Source organism: Aotus nancymaae, unplaced genomic scaffold, assembly GCF_030222135.1.
Source record: "Aotus nancymaae isolate 86718 unplaced genomic scaffold, 86718_ANA_hifiasm-v0.15.2.pri h1tg000011l, whole genome shotgun sequence".
In the NCBI taxonomy this organism is placed as follows: Eukaryota; Metazoa; Chordata; class Mammalia; order Primates; family Aotidae; genus Aotus; species Aotus nancymaae.
The window spans coordinates 71,873,801-71,892,089 of NW_026988422.1; the positions used below are offsets into that span (position 1 = coordinate 71,873,801).

General features: G+C 41.7%; 1 protein-coding gene across 1 annotated transcript in view; it reads right to left on the minus strand.

Moving 5' to 3' along the window:
• The window catches only part of PTPN21 (protein tyrosine phosphatase non-receptor type 21), an 89,049-nt gene that overhangs the window by 23,638 nt on the left and 47,122 nt on the right, over positions 1-18,289 (minus strand). The window contains exons 5-10 of the mRNA XM_012476898.2: positions 16,922-16,989; positions 16,028-16,098; positions 12,186-12,273; positions 11,676-11,764; positions 7,588-7,675; positions 6,514-6,593 (exon numbers count right to left, since the gene is read on the minus strand). Of these exons, the coding sequence (XP_012332321.2) occupies positions 6,514-6,593; positions 7,588-7,675; positions 11,676-11,764; positions 12,186-12,273; positions 16,028-16,098; positions 16,922-16,989 (484 nt within the window). The remainder of the gene's footprint in view (positions 1-6,513; positions 6,594-7,587; positions 7,676-11,675; positions 11,765-12,185; positions 12,274-16,027; positions 16,099-16,921; positions 16,990-18,289) is intronic.

Genomic DNA, 18,289 nt, shown 5'->3' on the forward strand with positions numbered 1-18,289 from the left:
GCACGTCTGCCAGATTCCTGAGTGTATGTCTCTAACAATCTCTAACAATCATGTGTCCAACCTGTTCCCTAGACCTAACTAATCTATAAGCTCCGTGGAGGCAAGATGTGGTATCCCTAGTGCCTTTGTTGAGCAAATGAGGACTAAATGAATGACGAGCAAGTGAGGACTAAAGCGATGCTTATTACTAAGCATTTACAGCTAAGCTTGTATTTCTAAGCCTTATCTGAATCTTGCTTTGTAAGTTCCCTTTCTTATATGATGAAGGGGAGTCAGATTTTGACAAACAAAAAAATGCATCGATAGTTCATGCACTGGATAGATAGTTCAAGGAATAAAATCCTTCCTGTAATCCCAGCTACTTAGGAGGCTGAGATGGGAGGATCGCTTGAGGCCAGGGGTTTGAGACATGCCTGGGCAATATAACAAGACCCCATCTCTAAAAATAGAAAACAAAAATTAGCCAGGCATGGTGGCACATGCCTGTAATCTCGGCTACTCTAGAAGCTGAGGGCTCAGGCCAGCTTTCCAGGCAGGGCCTACTCCAGTCAGTCTCCGGATTACAAAAGTCTCCAGAACCAAGGTGGACACCAGCTGCTATGTTCACCAACAGCCCTAAGCTGCAGGCAGCACTCACCAGCCATCTCACTGTGCTCAGCAAGTGGTCTGCTGCGCCCTGGAATACAAGTTTCCCCTCTGGAGAAAGTCTCTTGAGCCCTCTATCACTTGGCTTTGCAGGTTCAAGGATACCATCCTCCCTTTTCCTCACGGAAAAGGGCGGGGGAGCCCCCTACACCAAGGAGCCTCTCAAGACTCCCCCACTCTCCTGGTCTTCTCCTTATACAAATCAGGGAGGTGATTACAGCATGACCAGTTCAGGGCCTGGAGTGAGAGAGAGTGGGTTAAGCTGACCTAACAGCTTGACATTATTATGTCATTTAATTTCCAATTCAACCCTAAAGGAATATTAAGTAAAAGTCTCATTATCCTCACTTTATAATTTTTTTAAGTGAGATTGTTATCTAACATTTTTAAGGTTTGGATAATGATAATTCTGTTATCTAAAGCACCCTGTCATGGGGTGGAGGGGAAGGCTGTTGGATCGTGCCATTGTATAAATACTGAAATATAGTTACCTGGGTCAAGGTTAGATGAGCCGCATGAGGCCATCCCAAACACCAATAAACTACAGATCAGGACAGAGGTGAAGGGAACACCCTGGGACTACAGTCCTCCTTTCTGTGTGAGTAGAGTCTATCTCCTGAGCCATCAGTCACCCTAGCCCAAACCAGATGTCCAGAAGCCACTGTCCAGTTCCAGGCTGGCTGCAGTTTTGTTAAATGCCTATAGCGCTTTAATTTACCTGCCTGCGCCATGAGAACAAGTCTGCCAATACTTCAGAATCATAATACTGGAACATGACTCAACAGCCTATATTGAGAGCCTTTGAAACATGGCCATAACAATTAAAGTTTTCAGTTTTATTACCCAGCAAAAATTTAAAAGCTAATATTAAAAGCTTCATTTACTTTACATGGGAAACAAATGCTCACAATGAAATATATTAGTTCCCCACAGAATGAATCGTAAGTAATTACACAGGAATAGTTCGTGGATATCGGCTGCCATAATCTATTGGATATACAGAGATTGAAAACAAATTTTGGAAAATAGCACTTTAAACATAATTATTCCATTTTAAAAAGAATCAGGTGTTTCTTATTTAGGTAATAATATATGCAACTCATGACATTAATGTACTTTGATTCACACTTGCCAATAAATAGCAATATTCCAAAAACTAGAGCTAAATTTCTAAGACAGAATCATTCACCACAATCAATCATTTGTTGCTTTTTCTTCTTTTACTTATTACAAGGTGTTAATTTGAAGAAAAAAAAAGGCACTAGCTGGGCATGGTGGCTCAGCCTGTAATCCCAGCACTTTGGGAGGCCAAGGCAGGCAGATCACGAGGTCAAGAGATGGAGACCATTCTGACTAACATGATGAAAGCCCGTCTCTACTAAAAATACAAAAAATTAGCCAGGCATGGTGGCATGTGCCTGTAGTCCCAGCTACTTGGGAGGCTGAGGCAGGAGAATCACTTGAACCTGAGAGGCAGAGGTTACAATGAGCCGAGACCGTGCCACTGCACTCCAGCCTGGGCAACAGAGCAAGACTCTGTTTCTAAAAAAAAAAAAAGGCACTAATCACCAACCAATATGGATGCCTCACAGAGAGGGACTGTATTTTATTGTTTATTCAAAATGTAGATCCTCCACTATTTTCCAGAGAAGAAATGAACTGAGGTAATAATGGCTCAATATTATGAATACTCTTAAACTTGTTAAAGCCTTTCAAATGAAAATGCTGTGGTCCAACAGACTGCATATCTACTGCTTGAAACTTAGAACTTCTGCACAGAAATCATGCCACACATGGCTGGATAACCAGGCCAGCAAATGGGAAGGCAACTAGCCTGGGCTAGTAGCACTGCTGACTATCACCACCAGGGGGAACACTTTCATATGCAAATACACCCAGGCAGCTAATGGAAACCGCTTTCCATCTTTACAAAGAAAGCAGGTTCCTCCTCCCTGTCAGTGCCCACGAAAATCCCATCACCAGACCAGCAGTGGGGACTCGGATGCAAACAGGGTGCAGGAGAACGCTGGGAAGAGACAGGGACTGGGCCACAGGTGCAAACCACTGGGCAGTTCCCTGTGCAGGTGGGCATCCCTGCATGTTCTTTACACTGCTGCTCCTGCCCAGAGTTTCTCTCACACCTCGTAAGACAGAAGGCACTTCCACATAGCCTTTCTCCTTCCTTCCTGGTGCCAAGGGACAAAATGCCCTTGTCAGACTTTCCCTCCACCCCATGCCTCATTTACAATCTGTAATAAAGGGAAGAGACAGGAGCAAAAGGGCTGTTCTCCCCTGTGACTCCCATCACCGCCTCACTCGGGCTCCCATCGTTCCACTAAGCCCTTATGCACCAGGCACCTTGCCAGACACGGGACACGAAGATGAGTAAGAGGACACCCTGCCGTCATGGAGCTCCATTAGGCAAGAGAGACAGATCAAATCCACATGAAAAAAGCAGGCAGGAACTACTCTAACAGGCTAGCACAGCGGCTAAGAGCACAGGCTTGAGTCTTGCTGCTCCACTTACTAGTTGTGTGGCAGGGTAAGACATTTCACTTCACTAAGTCTCCATACCTTCACCAATAATGGGGCAGTAATAATTGTGCCCAACAGGGTTACTGTAAGGATTAAAGAAAATTAAAGCTCTCGGTATAATGCTTGACACAGAGCAAGCATTTATAAATTATTGTTATGAATTATTCAGATCATTGTTATAAAAGAGGTAGAAAAAAACAGAACTTTCAGAGTGGTATTGAGGACTAAGCAAACTGAATGCTTGGTGGTGTCTATGGGGGGCTGTATTTTAAACTCAGTCTTGAAGAATGACTAAGAGTCTGTCAGAGAACGGAAGGAGGGACATTTTAGCGAAGGCCTGGGCTGGGAGCAGTCACATGATAAGGAAAGATGTCTTCCAGGAGTCAGACTCCAAGGCCAGCTGGGCTGAGGCAGCTAAGACCAGAGAAGGACTTCAGGAGTCTACCCTTAATCTTGTACCCAGAAGGGAGTGGGTGAGAGACACGTGCTCAGATTTTAAGAACAGTGCTACATCTTTTGCTTATCCATCCAGAAGACTGACTGCATATAGGTGAGACAGGGCAGGGGGGCAAATGGGAGACAACTCCAGGAAGTGCCTCCAGATATGGTCCAGGGACAAGAGGACAGCTTAAAGAAAGGTTGTGGGATTTGAAAGAAACATTTCAGGTCTCAGTTTAGATGTCACTTGGCTGGGAAGCCTTTCCTATCTGGGCAGTTCTGAGTGAGGTATCTTTTTCCTAAGGGATCTTACAGCATCAAGACATCTTAAATCACAGCTCCTGACACTTGTATCTATAGATTAGTTCAAAAAATTTATTAAGGCCGACAGTGAGCCAGGCCCTTGCTTGGCACGGGGAATATGGCATTGAAGGCAGGGAAGAGTGTCTGCCCCCATGCACTTTTGTAGAGCTTACCTGCTGGCAGGGGTACAGCCAAACAAGCAAACAGACAAATATACAAATTCATGTGGTGCTAAGTGCTATGAAGAACAAAACAAAGTTAGAGGGTAAAGAGACAGGTCGTAGTGGAAGAGGGGACGATCAGGGACAGCCTCTGAAGACGGTCATATCTGACCAGACAACAGGCTGCAATGAGGAAGCAAGGCAGGTGGAGACCTAGGAAAAGAGCAAAGGCAGTGTCCCCGAGGGTGAGGTACATCTGCAGCCCCGCCAGGATACCACTGTGGCTGGAACAGAGCAAGCAAGAAGGAGGATAAAAGACACAAGGTTGGAATCAGGCAAGAACCACACTGTGGCCTCGTACTTTTATTAGAACTAAAATGGGGCCAGGCATGGTAGCTCACACTGTCCAGCATTTTGGGAGGCCAGGGCAGGAGGATCCCATGAGACCAGTCTGGACAACATAAGGAGACCATGCCTCTAAAAAAAATCAAAAAATTAACCAGGTGTGGTGCTGCACACCTGTGGTACCAGCTACTTGTGAGGCTGAGGCAGGAGAATCGCCTGAGCCAAGGGAGGTTCAGAGGCTGCTGTGAGCCGTGATCAGGCCACTGTACTCAGCCTGGGTGACAGGGCTGTCTTGAAAACAAACTAAAAAAGTACTTAAAGAAAAGAAGTGGAATGCCAATGGAGGGTTAAGAAGAGTGACAGGATCTGATTCTGGTTAACTAAGATCACTCTGGCTGACATATGGAAAATAAGCTACAGACAGCAGAGGCACAGAAACAGGAGAGTCAGAAGGCTACTGCAATATTCCGATGAGAAGCAATGGCAGCTAGCACTAAGCTGTTAGCACAAGTGGTAAAAATGGTCAGGTCTCATACCACATCCAATTCATCAGCAAGTTCTGCCAGCTCTATCTTCCAAATATACAGGCAGTAGTATACTTTCACCAGAACTTTCAGAGTGGTATTGAGGAGGACTAAGCAAACTAAATGCTTGCAGCAGGATGCAGGAGTGAAGAGCTCAGGGAGGTCGGGTGCAGTGACTCAGCCCTGTAATCCCAGCACTTTGGGAACCAAGGTAGGCGGATCACGAGGGCAGGAGTTTGAGACCAGCCTGGTCAACATGGTGAAATCCCGTCTCTATTAAAAATACAAAAATTAGGCTGGTATGGTTACATGGACCTGTAATCCTAGCTACCTGGGAGGCTGAGGCAGGAGAATCACTTGAACTTGAATGGCGGAAGCTGCAGTGAGCCAAGATTGTGCCACTGCACTCCAGCTTGGGTGACAGAGCAAGCCTCCACTTCAAAAAAAAAAAAAAAAGAGCTCAGGGGGAGGACAAGCCAGAAGAAGCCCCCTAGAGGAGCAGATTTGGAGAAGAAGTCTCAGGACTAAAGCAGCAAAGGTGACTAAGCTGGCAGCCAAAGAAGAGCAGGATTCAGGAAGGACGGAAGGAGCCATCGGAGGTTCAGTACTGCAGAGCGGTCAGGTCAAAGAACTTGTACAATGATCACTGGACAAAAGCCGCCTGACCACAACAAACAGTGTCCGTGGTGTGGCAGCTTAGGGAAAACAGAATGGAAAGAAGGAAAGAAACAAGCATACACAACTGTCTTGAGGAAACCTGCTATTAAGGAAAGCAGAGATATAGTGCAGAGGGTGGAGGGGAATGTAGATGAAGGACGATATTTACATGTGCAATATCACCGTAAGGGCTAAGAAAAATGCACACCAGGTTCACACCTGTAATCCCAGCACTTTGGGAGGCCAAGGCAGATGGATCACAAGGTCAGGAGATCGAGACCATCCTAGCCAACATGGTGAAACCCCATCTCTAGTAAAATACAAAAATTAGCTGGGCATGGTGGTATGTGCCTGTAATCCCAGCTACTCAGGAAGCTGAGGCAGGCGAATCGCTTGAACCAGGCATGGTGGCATGTGCCTGTAGTCCCAGCTACTCGGGAGGCTGAGGCAGGAGAATCACTTGAATCACAGAGTTGGAGGTTGCAGTGAGCCGAGATCAAGCCACTGCACTCCAGCCTGGCAACAGAGGGAGATTCTGTCTTAAAAAAGAAAAATGTACACCAGGAAGGAGGGGCACGAATTCTTCAGATGGCTGGAAAAGCTGAATAATCTTTCATGACTCGAAATGCTGACCAGAGGGTTAATGTAAACAAATAAAGGATATTATTCCCTTTTTACGTTTCAAGAATTAGAATGGTTCTTGTAACTAGTTGAAATAAATCTTAGAAGAAAATGATGTAATTATTAGAAGTTGGTCCAAAGCTAAAATGAGGACAACAGCTATAAAAGTATTAAAAAAGAAAGATGCCAATTGATAAATGTCTTTTGTGATGATACAATAAACTCATGTTTACAATTTCTAAATTCATAATTTTCCATAATTTCCATGAGCTGGACATACTTACAGGTTACACTGGTTTAGTCTGTAAAACTTGTGTCGTGCAACACAGAGTCTCCAAATATATTTCGCTGTTTCCATGTCTTCCTAGAAAACAAAATAGGCAGAAAGCAGTATGAAAACACACATACAACTTGATACATTTAATGCAGAGTTTGTCTACAGATATAATGGGTGACATCGTATGACAAAGTCACTTTCAGAACACTGTGAGCCTTTCATTTTCTAACACTGTGCCCATGGTATGAATACCACGAGTAGGATTTAACTTATGAAGACAAAACAATCTGTTCTAACAGTGTGATTCTCATATTAAGCACTTTCAAAATGACTTGAAAATCTAAAAACCATAAAAATACCAACTTTTATTCTTGCCAAATACACTCAGATATTTTTAAACAAAAATATGACTCAGTAACTCAATACTGCCTTTGTCAAGAGAGCAAAAGCAAGTAACTGTTAAAGAACATTTCTTCAGAGGTATTCATTTATCAATGAAATCTAAGATATCAGTGCTTATTTTTAGACAGAGTCTTGCTCTGTTGCCCAGGCTGGAGTGCAATGGCATGATTCTCGGCTTACTGCAACCTCCGCCTCTCAGGTTCAAGCCATTCTGCCTCAGCTGCCCGAGTAGCTGGGATTACAAATGCGCACCACCATGCTCAGCTAATTTTTGTATTGTTAGTAGAGATGGGGTTTCACCATGTTGGCCAGGCAAGTCTTAAACTCCTGACCTTGTCATCTGCCCACCTCAGCCTCCCAAAATAATGGGATTACAAGCGTGAACCATCGCGCCTGGCCTTCAGTGCTTACTTTCTCCCCTACTTAGTCCCTGAAGCTTAATTTAAAGATTATCATGATCGGACAGTAGTTATCCAAAGACTCATTCATTCAGCATTTACTGAGCAGCCATTTTTTGCCAACCACCATTTTGCAAAATGTTACATGATAAAACTGCTTGTTTTCCACGATTATGAAATGTTATAATTTTAATACTGCCCTGCCTCCAAACACATACAGGCATGCAGAAGTAGAAGTTGTTAACTTTCAGGAAAAACATTCCATGCAGACCTCTACTCACAGTTTGAAATTGGATGGTCTCCTCTTTATTTGCCAGCTCTAATGCAAAAAACGACTTGTTGTGGGACATGTTAGCAATGTCATGCCACCTAAGAAACAGCAAATAGAGAATGGCAATGTGAGTGCGCCATGGGGGAAACCAGGAGATAGAATACAATTTTCCCCTAAGCCTGATGTGTAAGTTAATATTTGGTAACATTTTTGAGAAAAACAAAAAAACACAAAACCAGCCTGGCTAACACGGTGAAACACTGCCTCTATTAAAAATACAAAAACTAGGCCAGGTGCAGTGGCTCATGCCTGTAATCCCAGCACTTTCCGAGGCTGAGGCAGATGGATCACCCGAGGTCAGGAGTTTGAGAGCAGTCTAACCAACATGGTGAAATCCCACCTCTACTAAAAATACAAAAAAATTAGATGAGCATGGTGGTGGGCACCTTTAATCCCAGCTACTTGGGAAGCTGAGGCAGGCGAATTGCTTGAACGCAGGAGGCGGAGGTTGCAGTGAGCCGAGACAGTACCACTGTACCCCAGTCTGGGCAATAAGAACAAAATTCCGTCTCGAAAAAAAAAAAAAAAATTACAAAACTAGCCAGGCAAGGTGGTAGGCACCAGTAATCCCAGCTACTTGGGAAGCTGAGGAAGAAGAATTGTCTGAACCTAGGAGGCAGAGGTTGCAGTGAGCCGAGCTTGTGCCATTGCACTCTAGCCTGGGCGATAGAGCAAGACTCTGTCTCAAAAAAACAAAACAAAAACCAAAAAACAGTGGTTTTAATCTGGTAACATTAATGTTCTAATTGAAGTGACAGCAGCTAGTTGCAAAAAGTAAATTCATGTATATTAAATGAGGGAAAAGAGAATTTAAAACATGTAAAATGTATCATTCTCATTTGTCAGATTTGCTTGATTGAAGATCCCTGTCTTAGCTGGTTGCCAATGCCTCATCTATTCATACAACAAAATAAAAGCTACCTATTGTAACAATGCCAGAAATTGCAGCAGGTCTTACGGACACTAAGATCAGTGAAGGACAGTGCTTCCCTCAAAGGAGCACAGATGGAGAGGAAGGGGAGGAGAGAGAACACAGAAGCAAACAAGAACCTTTAAGTCTTGCAGATATACAGGGTAAAATAAGGCACAAAAGTGGGGGAGGTGTGCTCTGAAAAGCATCAGGGTGAAGATAAAGTTGAAATGCCAGGAATTCAAAGAGTGAACTATTCTGGAAGTTTTCACTAGGATTCAAAATCTGATACTTTCTAATTTTATATTAGCTTTTCTATATTAATATTTGATTTGATTACATAATCATAGAATTTTAGAAAAAGAAAAAATGATTATGGAAAAAAATTGTAACCTTTTCCATTACATTTATTTATTTAAAATGTATTAAAATTAATTTAGTAGTGATTTAGTGTTTGCTAAATCTAAATATTATTAGCATCACATGGTTTCTTTAAGACAACTTTAAAAACTCCTATCCAGATAAAGGAAGGAAGGCAGATGCCTCAAGTTCCCATGTGACACTCTGGGCACCATCCGAGCCCTGTCCTTCAGGTGAAGCCCTGGACCCATTTTCTTCTCCCTGACCCCAAACTCAGCATGGTGGGAAGGGTTAATACAGGTGGCCTGGGGATGAGAGAGCAACTGCCAACGGGGAGCCACCCAGCCCCAGGCAGTGAACTCTGGGAGTGGGGTTCTACTCTCCAAGTGATATGTCCTCTCTGAGGTCATAATCACCAAGGAGAATTCATGGCTCAAGAGACAGTAAAGCACAGGAAGTGAAGGAGGAGATGTCCATTTAGAGAAAAAGCTCTTCAAGGCAAAACTAGTTCTCAAGAAGAAATGGTAGGAATGGTTTAGAAAGCTTGAGTTGTGTGTGTACTGTGGGGCTGGCAGTGAGTAGGGGTAGAGAAAATAAAAGCTGTTTAAGGCTGAGCGTAGTGGCTCACGCCTGTAATCCCAACACTTTGGGAGGCCAAGGTGGGTGGATCACCTGAGGGCAGGAGTTCAAGACCAGCCTAGTCAACATGGTGAAACCCTGTCTCTACTGAAAATACAAAAATTAGCTGGGCGTGGTGGCACACGCCTGTAGTCCCAGCTACTCGGGAGGCTGAGGCAGGAGAATGGCTTGAACCCAAGAGGTGGAGGGAGGTTGCAATGAGCCGAGATCGCACCACTGCTCTCCAGCCTGGGCAACAACAGCGAAACTCTGTCTCAAAAGGAAAAAAAAAAAAAAGCTGTTTAATAAAGCAATTAAGAGCCCAAGCATAAAGTGAAGGATCCAAGTTCTAGTACTAGTAATGCCAGTTAACAACTGGGTGACCATGGACAAATCACAACTTTTCTAAGCCTCAATTATCACATGTGCAAAGTGGTGGTAATACCTACTGTGGAGTGTGTTATGAAGATTACATAAAAAAATACACAAAGGCTGAACATGGTGGCTCACACCTATAATCCCAGCACTTTGGGAGGCCAAGGTGGGTGGATCACCTGAGGTCAGGAGTTCAAGACCAGCCTGGACAACATGGTCAAACCCTGTCTCTACTAAAAACACAAAAATTAGCTGGGTGCAGTGGCGTGTGCCTGTAATCCCAGCTACTTGGAAGGCTGAGGTAGGAGAATCACTTTAGCCCGTGAGATGGAGGTTGCAGTGAGCCGAGATTGCACTATTGCACTCCAGGCTGGGCAACAGAGCAAGACTCTGTCTCAAAAAAAAACCACACACACAAAAAGTATTCAGCATAGTTTATCTGACTCATGATAAGCACTCAACAAATGGCAGACACAAAGGAACCAAAAAACAAAAGTGACAGAATATGTTTTACTACCTTATAAAAACAATATAAGCTTTTGGTTGGACACCATGGCTGGCCTATAATCCCGGCACTTTGGGAGGCCAAAGAGAGAGGATCACATGAGACCAGGAGTTAGAGATCAGCCTGGGCAATATAGCAAGACCCTGTCTCTATAAAACAAATAAATAAAAAATAAAAATGAATTTAAAAACAATATAAACATAATTTTCATTACTCTGAGGTTCTATTTATCCGATTAGCTCTTTCTAGAGAACAGATAACTGGATAAATAGAATCTCAGAGTAAAACTGCAAGTATTTCTATGAAATGAACTTTGGATTTTCCAGACTACAGATTTTAAGGAATAAAAGGCAGGGATTGTACACTATGGTCCAACTTAATTTCTTTAAGATACAAATTAGAACATAGAATACTATAAAGGAAATTAAAATCATCTGTAGTTTCACTGTTCAGAGTCAGCCACTATTTGCACATCACTATATATCCTTTCCATCTTTCTTACATTCCAAGATTTTCACAAATCAATGTATCATTTTTTTATATCAGCAAAAAAAAATTATAAAAATAATTGAAATTTGCTTAGATAATTGGTATTTCAGGAATTTTGGTACATAACTAGTGTCAAAACAAAGATCTAGATTTTTCATAGGAAATAGCCCTACAGGCCAGGCACAGTGGGCTCACACCTGGAATCCCAGCACTCTGGGAGGCAGGCAGATAGCTTGAGCCCAGGAGTTTGAAACCAGCCTGGGCAACATGGTGAAACTGTCTCTACAAAAAACACAAAAATTAGTCAGGCATGGTGGCATTAGCCTGTAGTCCCAGCTACTCAGGAGGCTGAGATGGGAGGATCACTTCAGCCTAGGAGGTCAAGGTTGCAGTGAGTGGACTCTAGCCTGGGCGACAGAGTGAGTATGTCACAATAAATAAATTAACCAATAAATAGCCCTAGAAACCAGAGCTCAAATTAAAAATTCACATCAAAACAAAGAATGGCCTCCATGTGGCACAAAAAGGGTCACACATTTTTAAGGATTTCATAATAGGCCATCATTATAGGCATTATATTCTGGACACTTAGTTTTGAAGAAAGTGGCTTTTGAAAAGGGCTGTTGCATTCAGATGGTATTTTTTTTTCTAGGAAGGGAATTATTTCCATTTTTTAATGAGAGCGTGGGATAGACTTGTGAACAATTTAACTGCTAAGTACTAAAAAACAGATCACCAACAGGAGCCATAGAAAACATATAAAAAGAGGTAAGAAAAATACCTAAATACCACAGGATGTCTTCCATTCTTGTGTTTCACAAAGATACCTTCAAGACACGCTCCAATGGATATGTCACTTCCTTGGCTATCCTAAAAAGAGAAAGCAGAAAAAGAAAAACCCAGGAAGCAGATGCCTAGAAATTGCTGCTACACAGACTTCCCCAGACTGGTTTCCCAGATGTAGAGAGTTCAGAAGACCTACAGAGTCACTATTCAAGAGGAAAAAAGTCTGAATAACATAGATGATCTTGTAGATATGTATAAAAATTTAAAAAGTCTAGGCCTCCTCAGGAATTCTAGTTCAAGACCATTTCAAAGTATGAACCACAAAATGATTCGGAGTGTGTTTTACCCCAAAATTTTGGTCACCAGGACCTCAGCTTTTAAGTTTCCAGAGTTTTGCATGTCCTCAGCCTTTGCACATAAGGACATCCTTGGATTTCCACACTATTTTCTCAAATTTGTGAGCCTACCTGTAAAGACCGCTCCCTAGCTGCCAAGTCATACTTACCTTAGCAGGGTAGCTCTCTTCTCCATAGCCATCCATTCTCTCTACCTCTTGCATGTACAGCATTTCAGCATCAGGAGCTGTGAGCCCTCTGCAAACCAAAAGAAGCAAAGTTGTTCACAAAGCAAGCTTAAAATGGTTTTAAAAAAACTTTTCTTAAAACCTATATATCAATTAGCATACAACCCTATAAACATTTCAATTTTGTAACTGGTTATATCAATCTATTGATATGTACTGAAAACCAGTATGTGCAAAGCACTGTGCTGAATGCTGAGGGTATCACATGAGATCCTGCTCTCTATACTTAAAGCAGATGAGTAGGGAGGATGGGGACAAAACAACTCCCTAAAAAATCTTCAGGTGAAAGCTTGGACTTTTCATAAACTACCAAGTAATTGCTTATTATCCCAAATATCAGGGCTGGGCATGGTGACTCATGCCTGTAATCCCAGCACCTTGGGAAGCCAAGAGAGAGAGAAGATCACCTGAGGCCAGGAGTTTGAGCCCAGCCTGGGCAACATAATGAGACTTTGTCACTACAAAAAAAATGTTTTAAATTAGCCAGGCATAGTGGTGCACATCTATAGTCCCAGCTACTTGGAAGGCTGAGGTTGGGAGGATGGCGTGAGCCCAGGAGTTCAAGGTTGCAGTGAGCTGTGATTGCTCCACTGCATGCCAGTCTGGGCAACAAAAAACAAAAACACAAAATATCAGGCATTACTGAGAATTATGTGCTAAACGTCAAATGCAGGGAATAAGCGTATGAAGAGGCCACATGAAAACCCCTTTTCGCTCAGGTGAGTACAGCACTACTAGGATAGGTAGGAAGGCAGTGTGGGTAAAGGAGCAGTGCCCAAGTGCACGCAGACTTGCATCTCCAGCCTCACCTTCTGATGCTCCCCGTTGTCCTCAAGGCATCCACACTCCAGCCATCCCAAACCCTGCATGTCTTCAGATAGAGTATGTTCCCTCACCCCTCTGGGTTTTTACACATGTGAATCCCTCTTCTTGGTACACCTGTGACTCACTAGTGGACCTGGCCACTCCCTAATATCCTTCAAGACTCTGCCAATGCATCATTCCCCCTGGGTCACTTTCTGGGATTCCCCAATGCCCCAGCTCTGTGCAGTCCCAATACATTCTGCCCATACCCCTCTAACTGCACTCGTATACTCTTATACTTCTTATATGTATTATAATTACCACAGTGGGTTGTCCTACCAGCCCTCAGATTGCAGGGCTGGGAATGCACTCTTGGAAGACAAGAAATTATTCTATTTATTTGTGCGCCATAGCATCTGGCACTCTTACTCTGCCTAATACAGAGTAAGAACACTAAACTATCTTTTAAGGAAATGCACAAATGAATGAATGAAAGTGACAAAAGGCAGGGCAATGTGTGCCTGAGGGATCAATTAGACTAGAAAAGAAATGGTTCATGTGAATGGCAGAAGGTAAAGCTGGAAAGGCAGGAGTTAACCAACTTGTGGGAGGCCTTTAATACCAGGGTAATGAACTGAGGCTCGTGGGAAGCATGAAAATACACACGAGCAGGAGGAAGGAGAAGGAGACAGGTAAGAGGAAAGTGATATATTCTAGGGAGATTAATCTTTTGTGAGCGACTGTGGATTTGAGTGGAGAGAGACTAGAGGCAAAAGCTTATTTTATTTGGAAAGGGATAAGCAATAGGTTCTAATGAAATGGACCTGCTTTCAATTCCCACCTCTATGCCATGTAGAGATAAATAAATCTTTTTGAGTTTGGTTCCCCATCTGTAAGATGGAGATAATAATGTTTACCTTAATGAGTAGTTATAAGAATTTAGGCTGGGCGTGTTGGCTCACACCTGTAATCCAAGCACTTTGGAGGCCAAGGCAGGCGGATCACCTGAGGTCGGGAGTTCAAGACCAGCCTGACCAACATGGTGAAACCCTGTCTTTAAAAAAAAAAAAAAAAAAAAAAAAGAATTTAATAATAGAGTATGGACAGTCTCCAACTTACAATGGTTCAATTGAATGACTTTTCAACTTTACAATGGTACAAAGGTGATACAAATTCAGTAGGGACTGTACTTTGAGGACTCATACAACTATTCTGTTTTTCGCTTTCAGTATTATTCAACAAATTACATGCGACATTCAACATTATCAAATATATGACAGGCTTTGTGTTAGACGATTTTGCCCAACCATATGCTAAGGTAAGTGTTCTGAGAATGCGTACGGTAGGCTAGGCTAAGCTATGATGTCCAGCAGGGTTGGTGTATTAAATTCATCTCAACTTACAGAATTTTCAACTTACTATGACTTTATCAGAACTTAACCCCATCATAAGTCAAGGAGCATCTGTACCTGGAACTGTGTTGTAGTTGGTTTAGAATAAGACCTAGCATTCTCTAGAAGAGTATATTTTCTTACAGGCAACACAGAGATTCACCATGAAAGAACGTCAATATCTACAAGTACGCAAAGGTATGCAAGAGCATAGTTCAGAGTAATAGGCACCATAGCTCTTAGCATAGCTCCTCCCCAGATGACAGACACAGCCCATAGGTATACAGAGGGAAGTAACCCTGTACTTGCTATGCTGTATCATAAAAAAAAAAAGCAAACCTCCCTAATTTTACATTAACCTATACAGGATAAGGTTATCACACAAACCTTTACTATATGCAGTACTTAGAGAGTTCACCACCACCAGGCCTGCTTTACAAGAGCTTCTGAAAGAAGCACTATACATATAAAGGAACAACCAATATCAGCCTTTCCAAAAATACATCAAAAAGAAAAGAACATTAACACAACGAAAAATTTACACTAACTAATGGGCAAAACAGCCAGCTAGCATCAAATGACAGTATTAAAGTTATATATATTCTAATTGGATAAAAAGCCAAAACCCATTGGTATGCTGCATCCAGACCCATCTCACATGCAACCATACACAAAGACTCAAAACAAAGAGAAGGAGGAAGATTTATCAACCAATCAGAGAGTAAAAATAAACAAATAAAAAGCAGGAGATGCAATTCTCGCCTCTGATAAAGTAGACTTTAAAGCAACAAAGAGCAAAAGAGGCAAAGAAGGACATTACATTATGGCAAAAGGATCAATGTAACAAGAAGAGCTAACAATTTTATAGATCAACGAGACAGAAATTAACAAGGACATCCAGGACTTGAACTCAGACCCGGAACAAGTAAACTTAATAAACATTTATAGAACTCTCCACTTCAAATACATAAAACATACATTACCACCTCACACCTATTCCACAAGTGACTACATAATTGGAAGTAAATCACTCCTCGGTAATCGCATAGCATTTCATAGGTTTAAATGAAATATTGGTTGGCTGCTCGTTTGTTATTTTCTTCCCTTATTCCTTCCTGTTTACATCAAGTATAATTATTGGTATAAAAGAGGTTTTCAATACCCATTACTAAACTGCATTCTAGCCTGGGCAAGAAAGCAATACTCCCATTCTCTCTCTTTCTTTCTCTTCCTTTTTCCTCCTCTTCTTTATTCTTTTTCTTTCTTTCTTTCAAAAAAAAAAGAGAACTGGCACCCTTCAATGACTGGCTGCCTTCAACTTCCTCAGTGTTCTCACTGGTAAAACATGGACAATAAATGAGTAATGTGGGAAAGTACTTACTTAGAACAGCACGTGGCACATAGTGAGTGCTATGTAAATGTTGGCTACTTGTAATTGCAGCAGCAGTAATGTTTCAAATTTAATTAGGCAAATAAATATTAATCATGTAAATTAAATATTTGATTGAATATTTCAAATTCAAGCAGACATTGGTTCTATGCTATTTCCATGTCTTATTTCTTAGTTACCTGTATTTCTGATGTAGTAAGGCCACTTTTTGGGTTGCTTCTTCCAATACTTTTTCATCTTGTAACCACCCCTGAAGAAAACACACAGTAGTAAGTACATAATAATTCACCCAAATTTCTTAGAAGGAATCATTGCCACTGATTGTTACTGACTCTCGTCACTATGAGGCAAAATTATGACTACTGTTAATATATGAGAGCTTTACTTACATACGTAATCATCTTTCTAAGGAATTAAGTGGCTTCTTCACATGAGCCAAAAAAAGTTGCCCTACCTTCTTAATTCATCCCAGGGAAAGTTTCAACTGAGTTATTTCAGGTTGTTGACAGCAGTCAGCCAGTCCTCAGCCCAGCAAGATAAAAACATCTTGTGCGTTCTCTGGCTGGCTGTGTAGACACTCAGAAGAAGAGCATCCCACACCTCCCTTAGTGGCTGCAATGCAGTTTCTGTGTCCCTTCCATCAGTAATGACTTTATAAAAGGAGAAGGCAGTGTCTTTGTCATCTACTTTTTAAATTGCTGATGAAAAGCGACATTCATTCCTCAATATAATTTTGTAAGGTTTCAAGCCTTCAGGTAAAAACAAAACCTATGCATGCTTCCTGAGAAGCTGAAAATGAATCCTTCTTTTTAAACTCACATTTAAGTAGAAAACAAATGTCTCCAAGCACAGTTCAGTGACTACAGACACCTCAGTTTCTGTAGGTTCACAAGGACCAAGATGACTACTATCGGAAAAGCATTCACACTTGAGATATTTATACGAGGGACTTTTTTTTATATAATGCTATTTCTGACTAGTAAGCCTATCATACGGACTTTGTTTCAGGGATTATTAAGGGTAAAGAAGTAAACTGTTTCTTTCAAAAGGCCCAGTGTCAAAAGAAGTCTTACCACAGGAAACAAGGCAAATTTCTGAAGAAAGTCCTGGGATTCATACTGATCAAAGTCACCAAAATCAGCTATATGGAATGATAAATATTCACGTTAATTATATTTAAATTGCATTGCAAAATATGCATAACAAAATTCAATACAGTATATATAGACAGTATGCTTATCTTTCAGAATCAAATTTTTTTTTTGTTTAGAGACAGAGTCTTGCTCTGTCACCAGGCGCAGGCTGGAGTACAGTGGCACAATCTTGGCTTACTGCAATCTCCGCCTCCTGGGTTCAAGCAATTCTCCTGCCTCAGCCTCCCTAGTAGCTGGGACTACAGGTGCACGCCACCACACCCAGCTAATTTTTGTATTTTTTATTAGAGACAGGGTTTCACCATGTTGGCCAGGATGGTCTTGATCGCTTGACCTCATGATCCGCCCGCCTTGGCCTCCCAAAGTGCTGGGATTACAGGCATGAGCCACCGCACCTGGCCCAGAATCAAATTTTTTATAGCTATAAAAAGTATATTTTAAAAGTATCTTTTAAAAAATATTAATTAGGTAGATATGAGTCTTGTCTTGGAAAAATGCCTATGAATTAAATTTTTTATAAGTTCCAAGCTATATATAATATGATCTCATTTTTATAGTTAAAATGCAAACAAAACCTACCCTGTCATCATATATGCTTATGTACAGAAAAATGTCAAGGAGAAACCAAATTGCCAACAGTAGGATGACCTCTGGGGAATGGACTTAGACCACTTGAATATATTGGAGCAAGATATATTTGTTTTGAAATTTTTAATTTAAAAAAAAAATTGACAATTCAGCAAAATGCTCATAAAAAAGTAATTCTTAAAGCCAAAAATGATACTTAAGAAAATCCATTTTTTATAGCCATTACTGGAAACAAAGGAAAAAAAAAAAAAAGAAAATGCAAAGTACCTTGAAAAGGAATATGGCTCCATATCAGGCATTTGTTTCAAAATGATATATGTCTCCATGCCTACTAATAGCTGAAGGAATTTTATTAATAATTCTTCTGATTAAAGTTCACTCCCAAGGTTAAATGCCAGTTATTGTTTGAAATAATGCCCCATCGGGAATCTTCCTGGCCAGGCACAGTGGCTCACACCTATAATCCCAGCACTTCAGGAAGCCAAGGAGGGAGCATAGCTTGAGCCCAGGAGTCTGAGACCAGCCTGGGCAACACAGCAAGACCCTATCTCTACAAAAAAAATTTAAAAATTAGCTAGGTATGGTAGCACACAGCTGTAGTCACAGTTACTTGGGAGGCTCAGGTGGGAGGAGTGCTTGAGCCAAGTAGGTCGTGGCTGCAGTGTGCCACGATCACATCGCTGCACTCAAGCCTAGGCA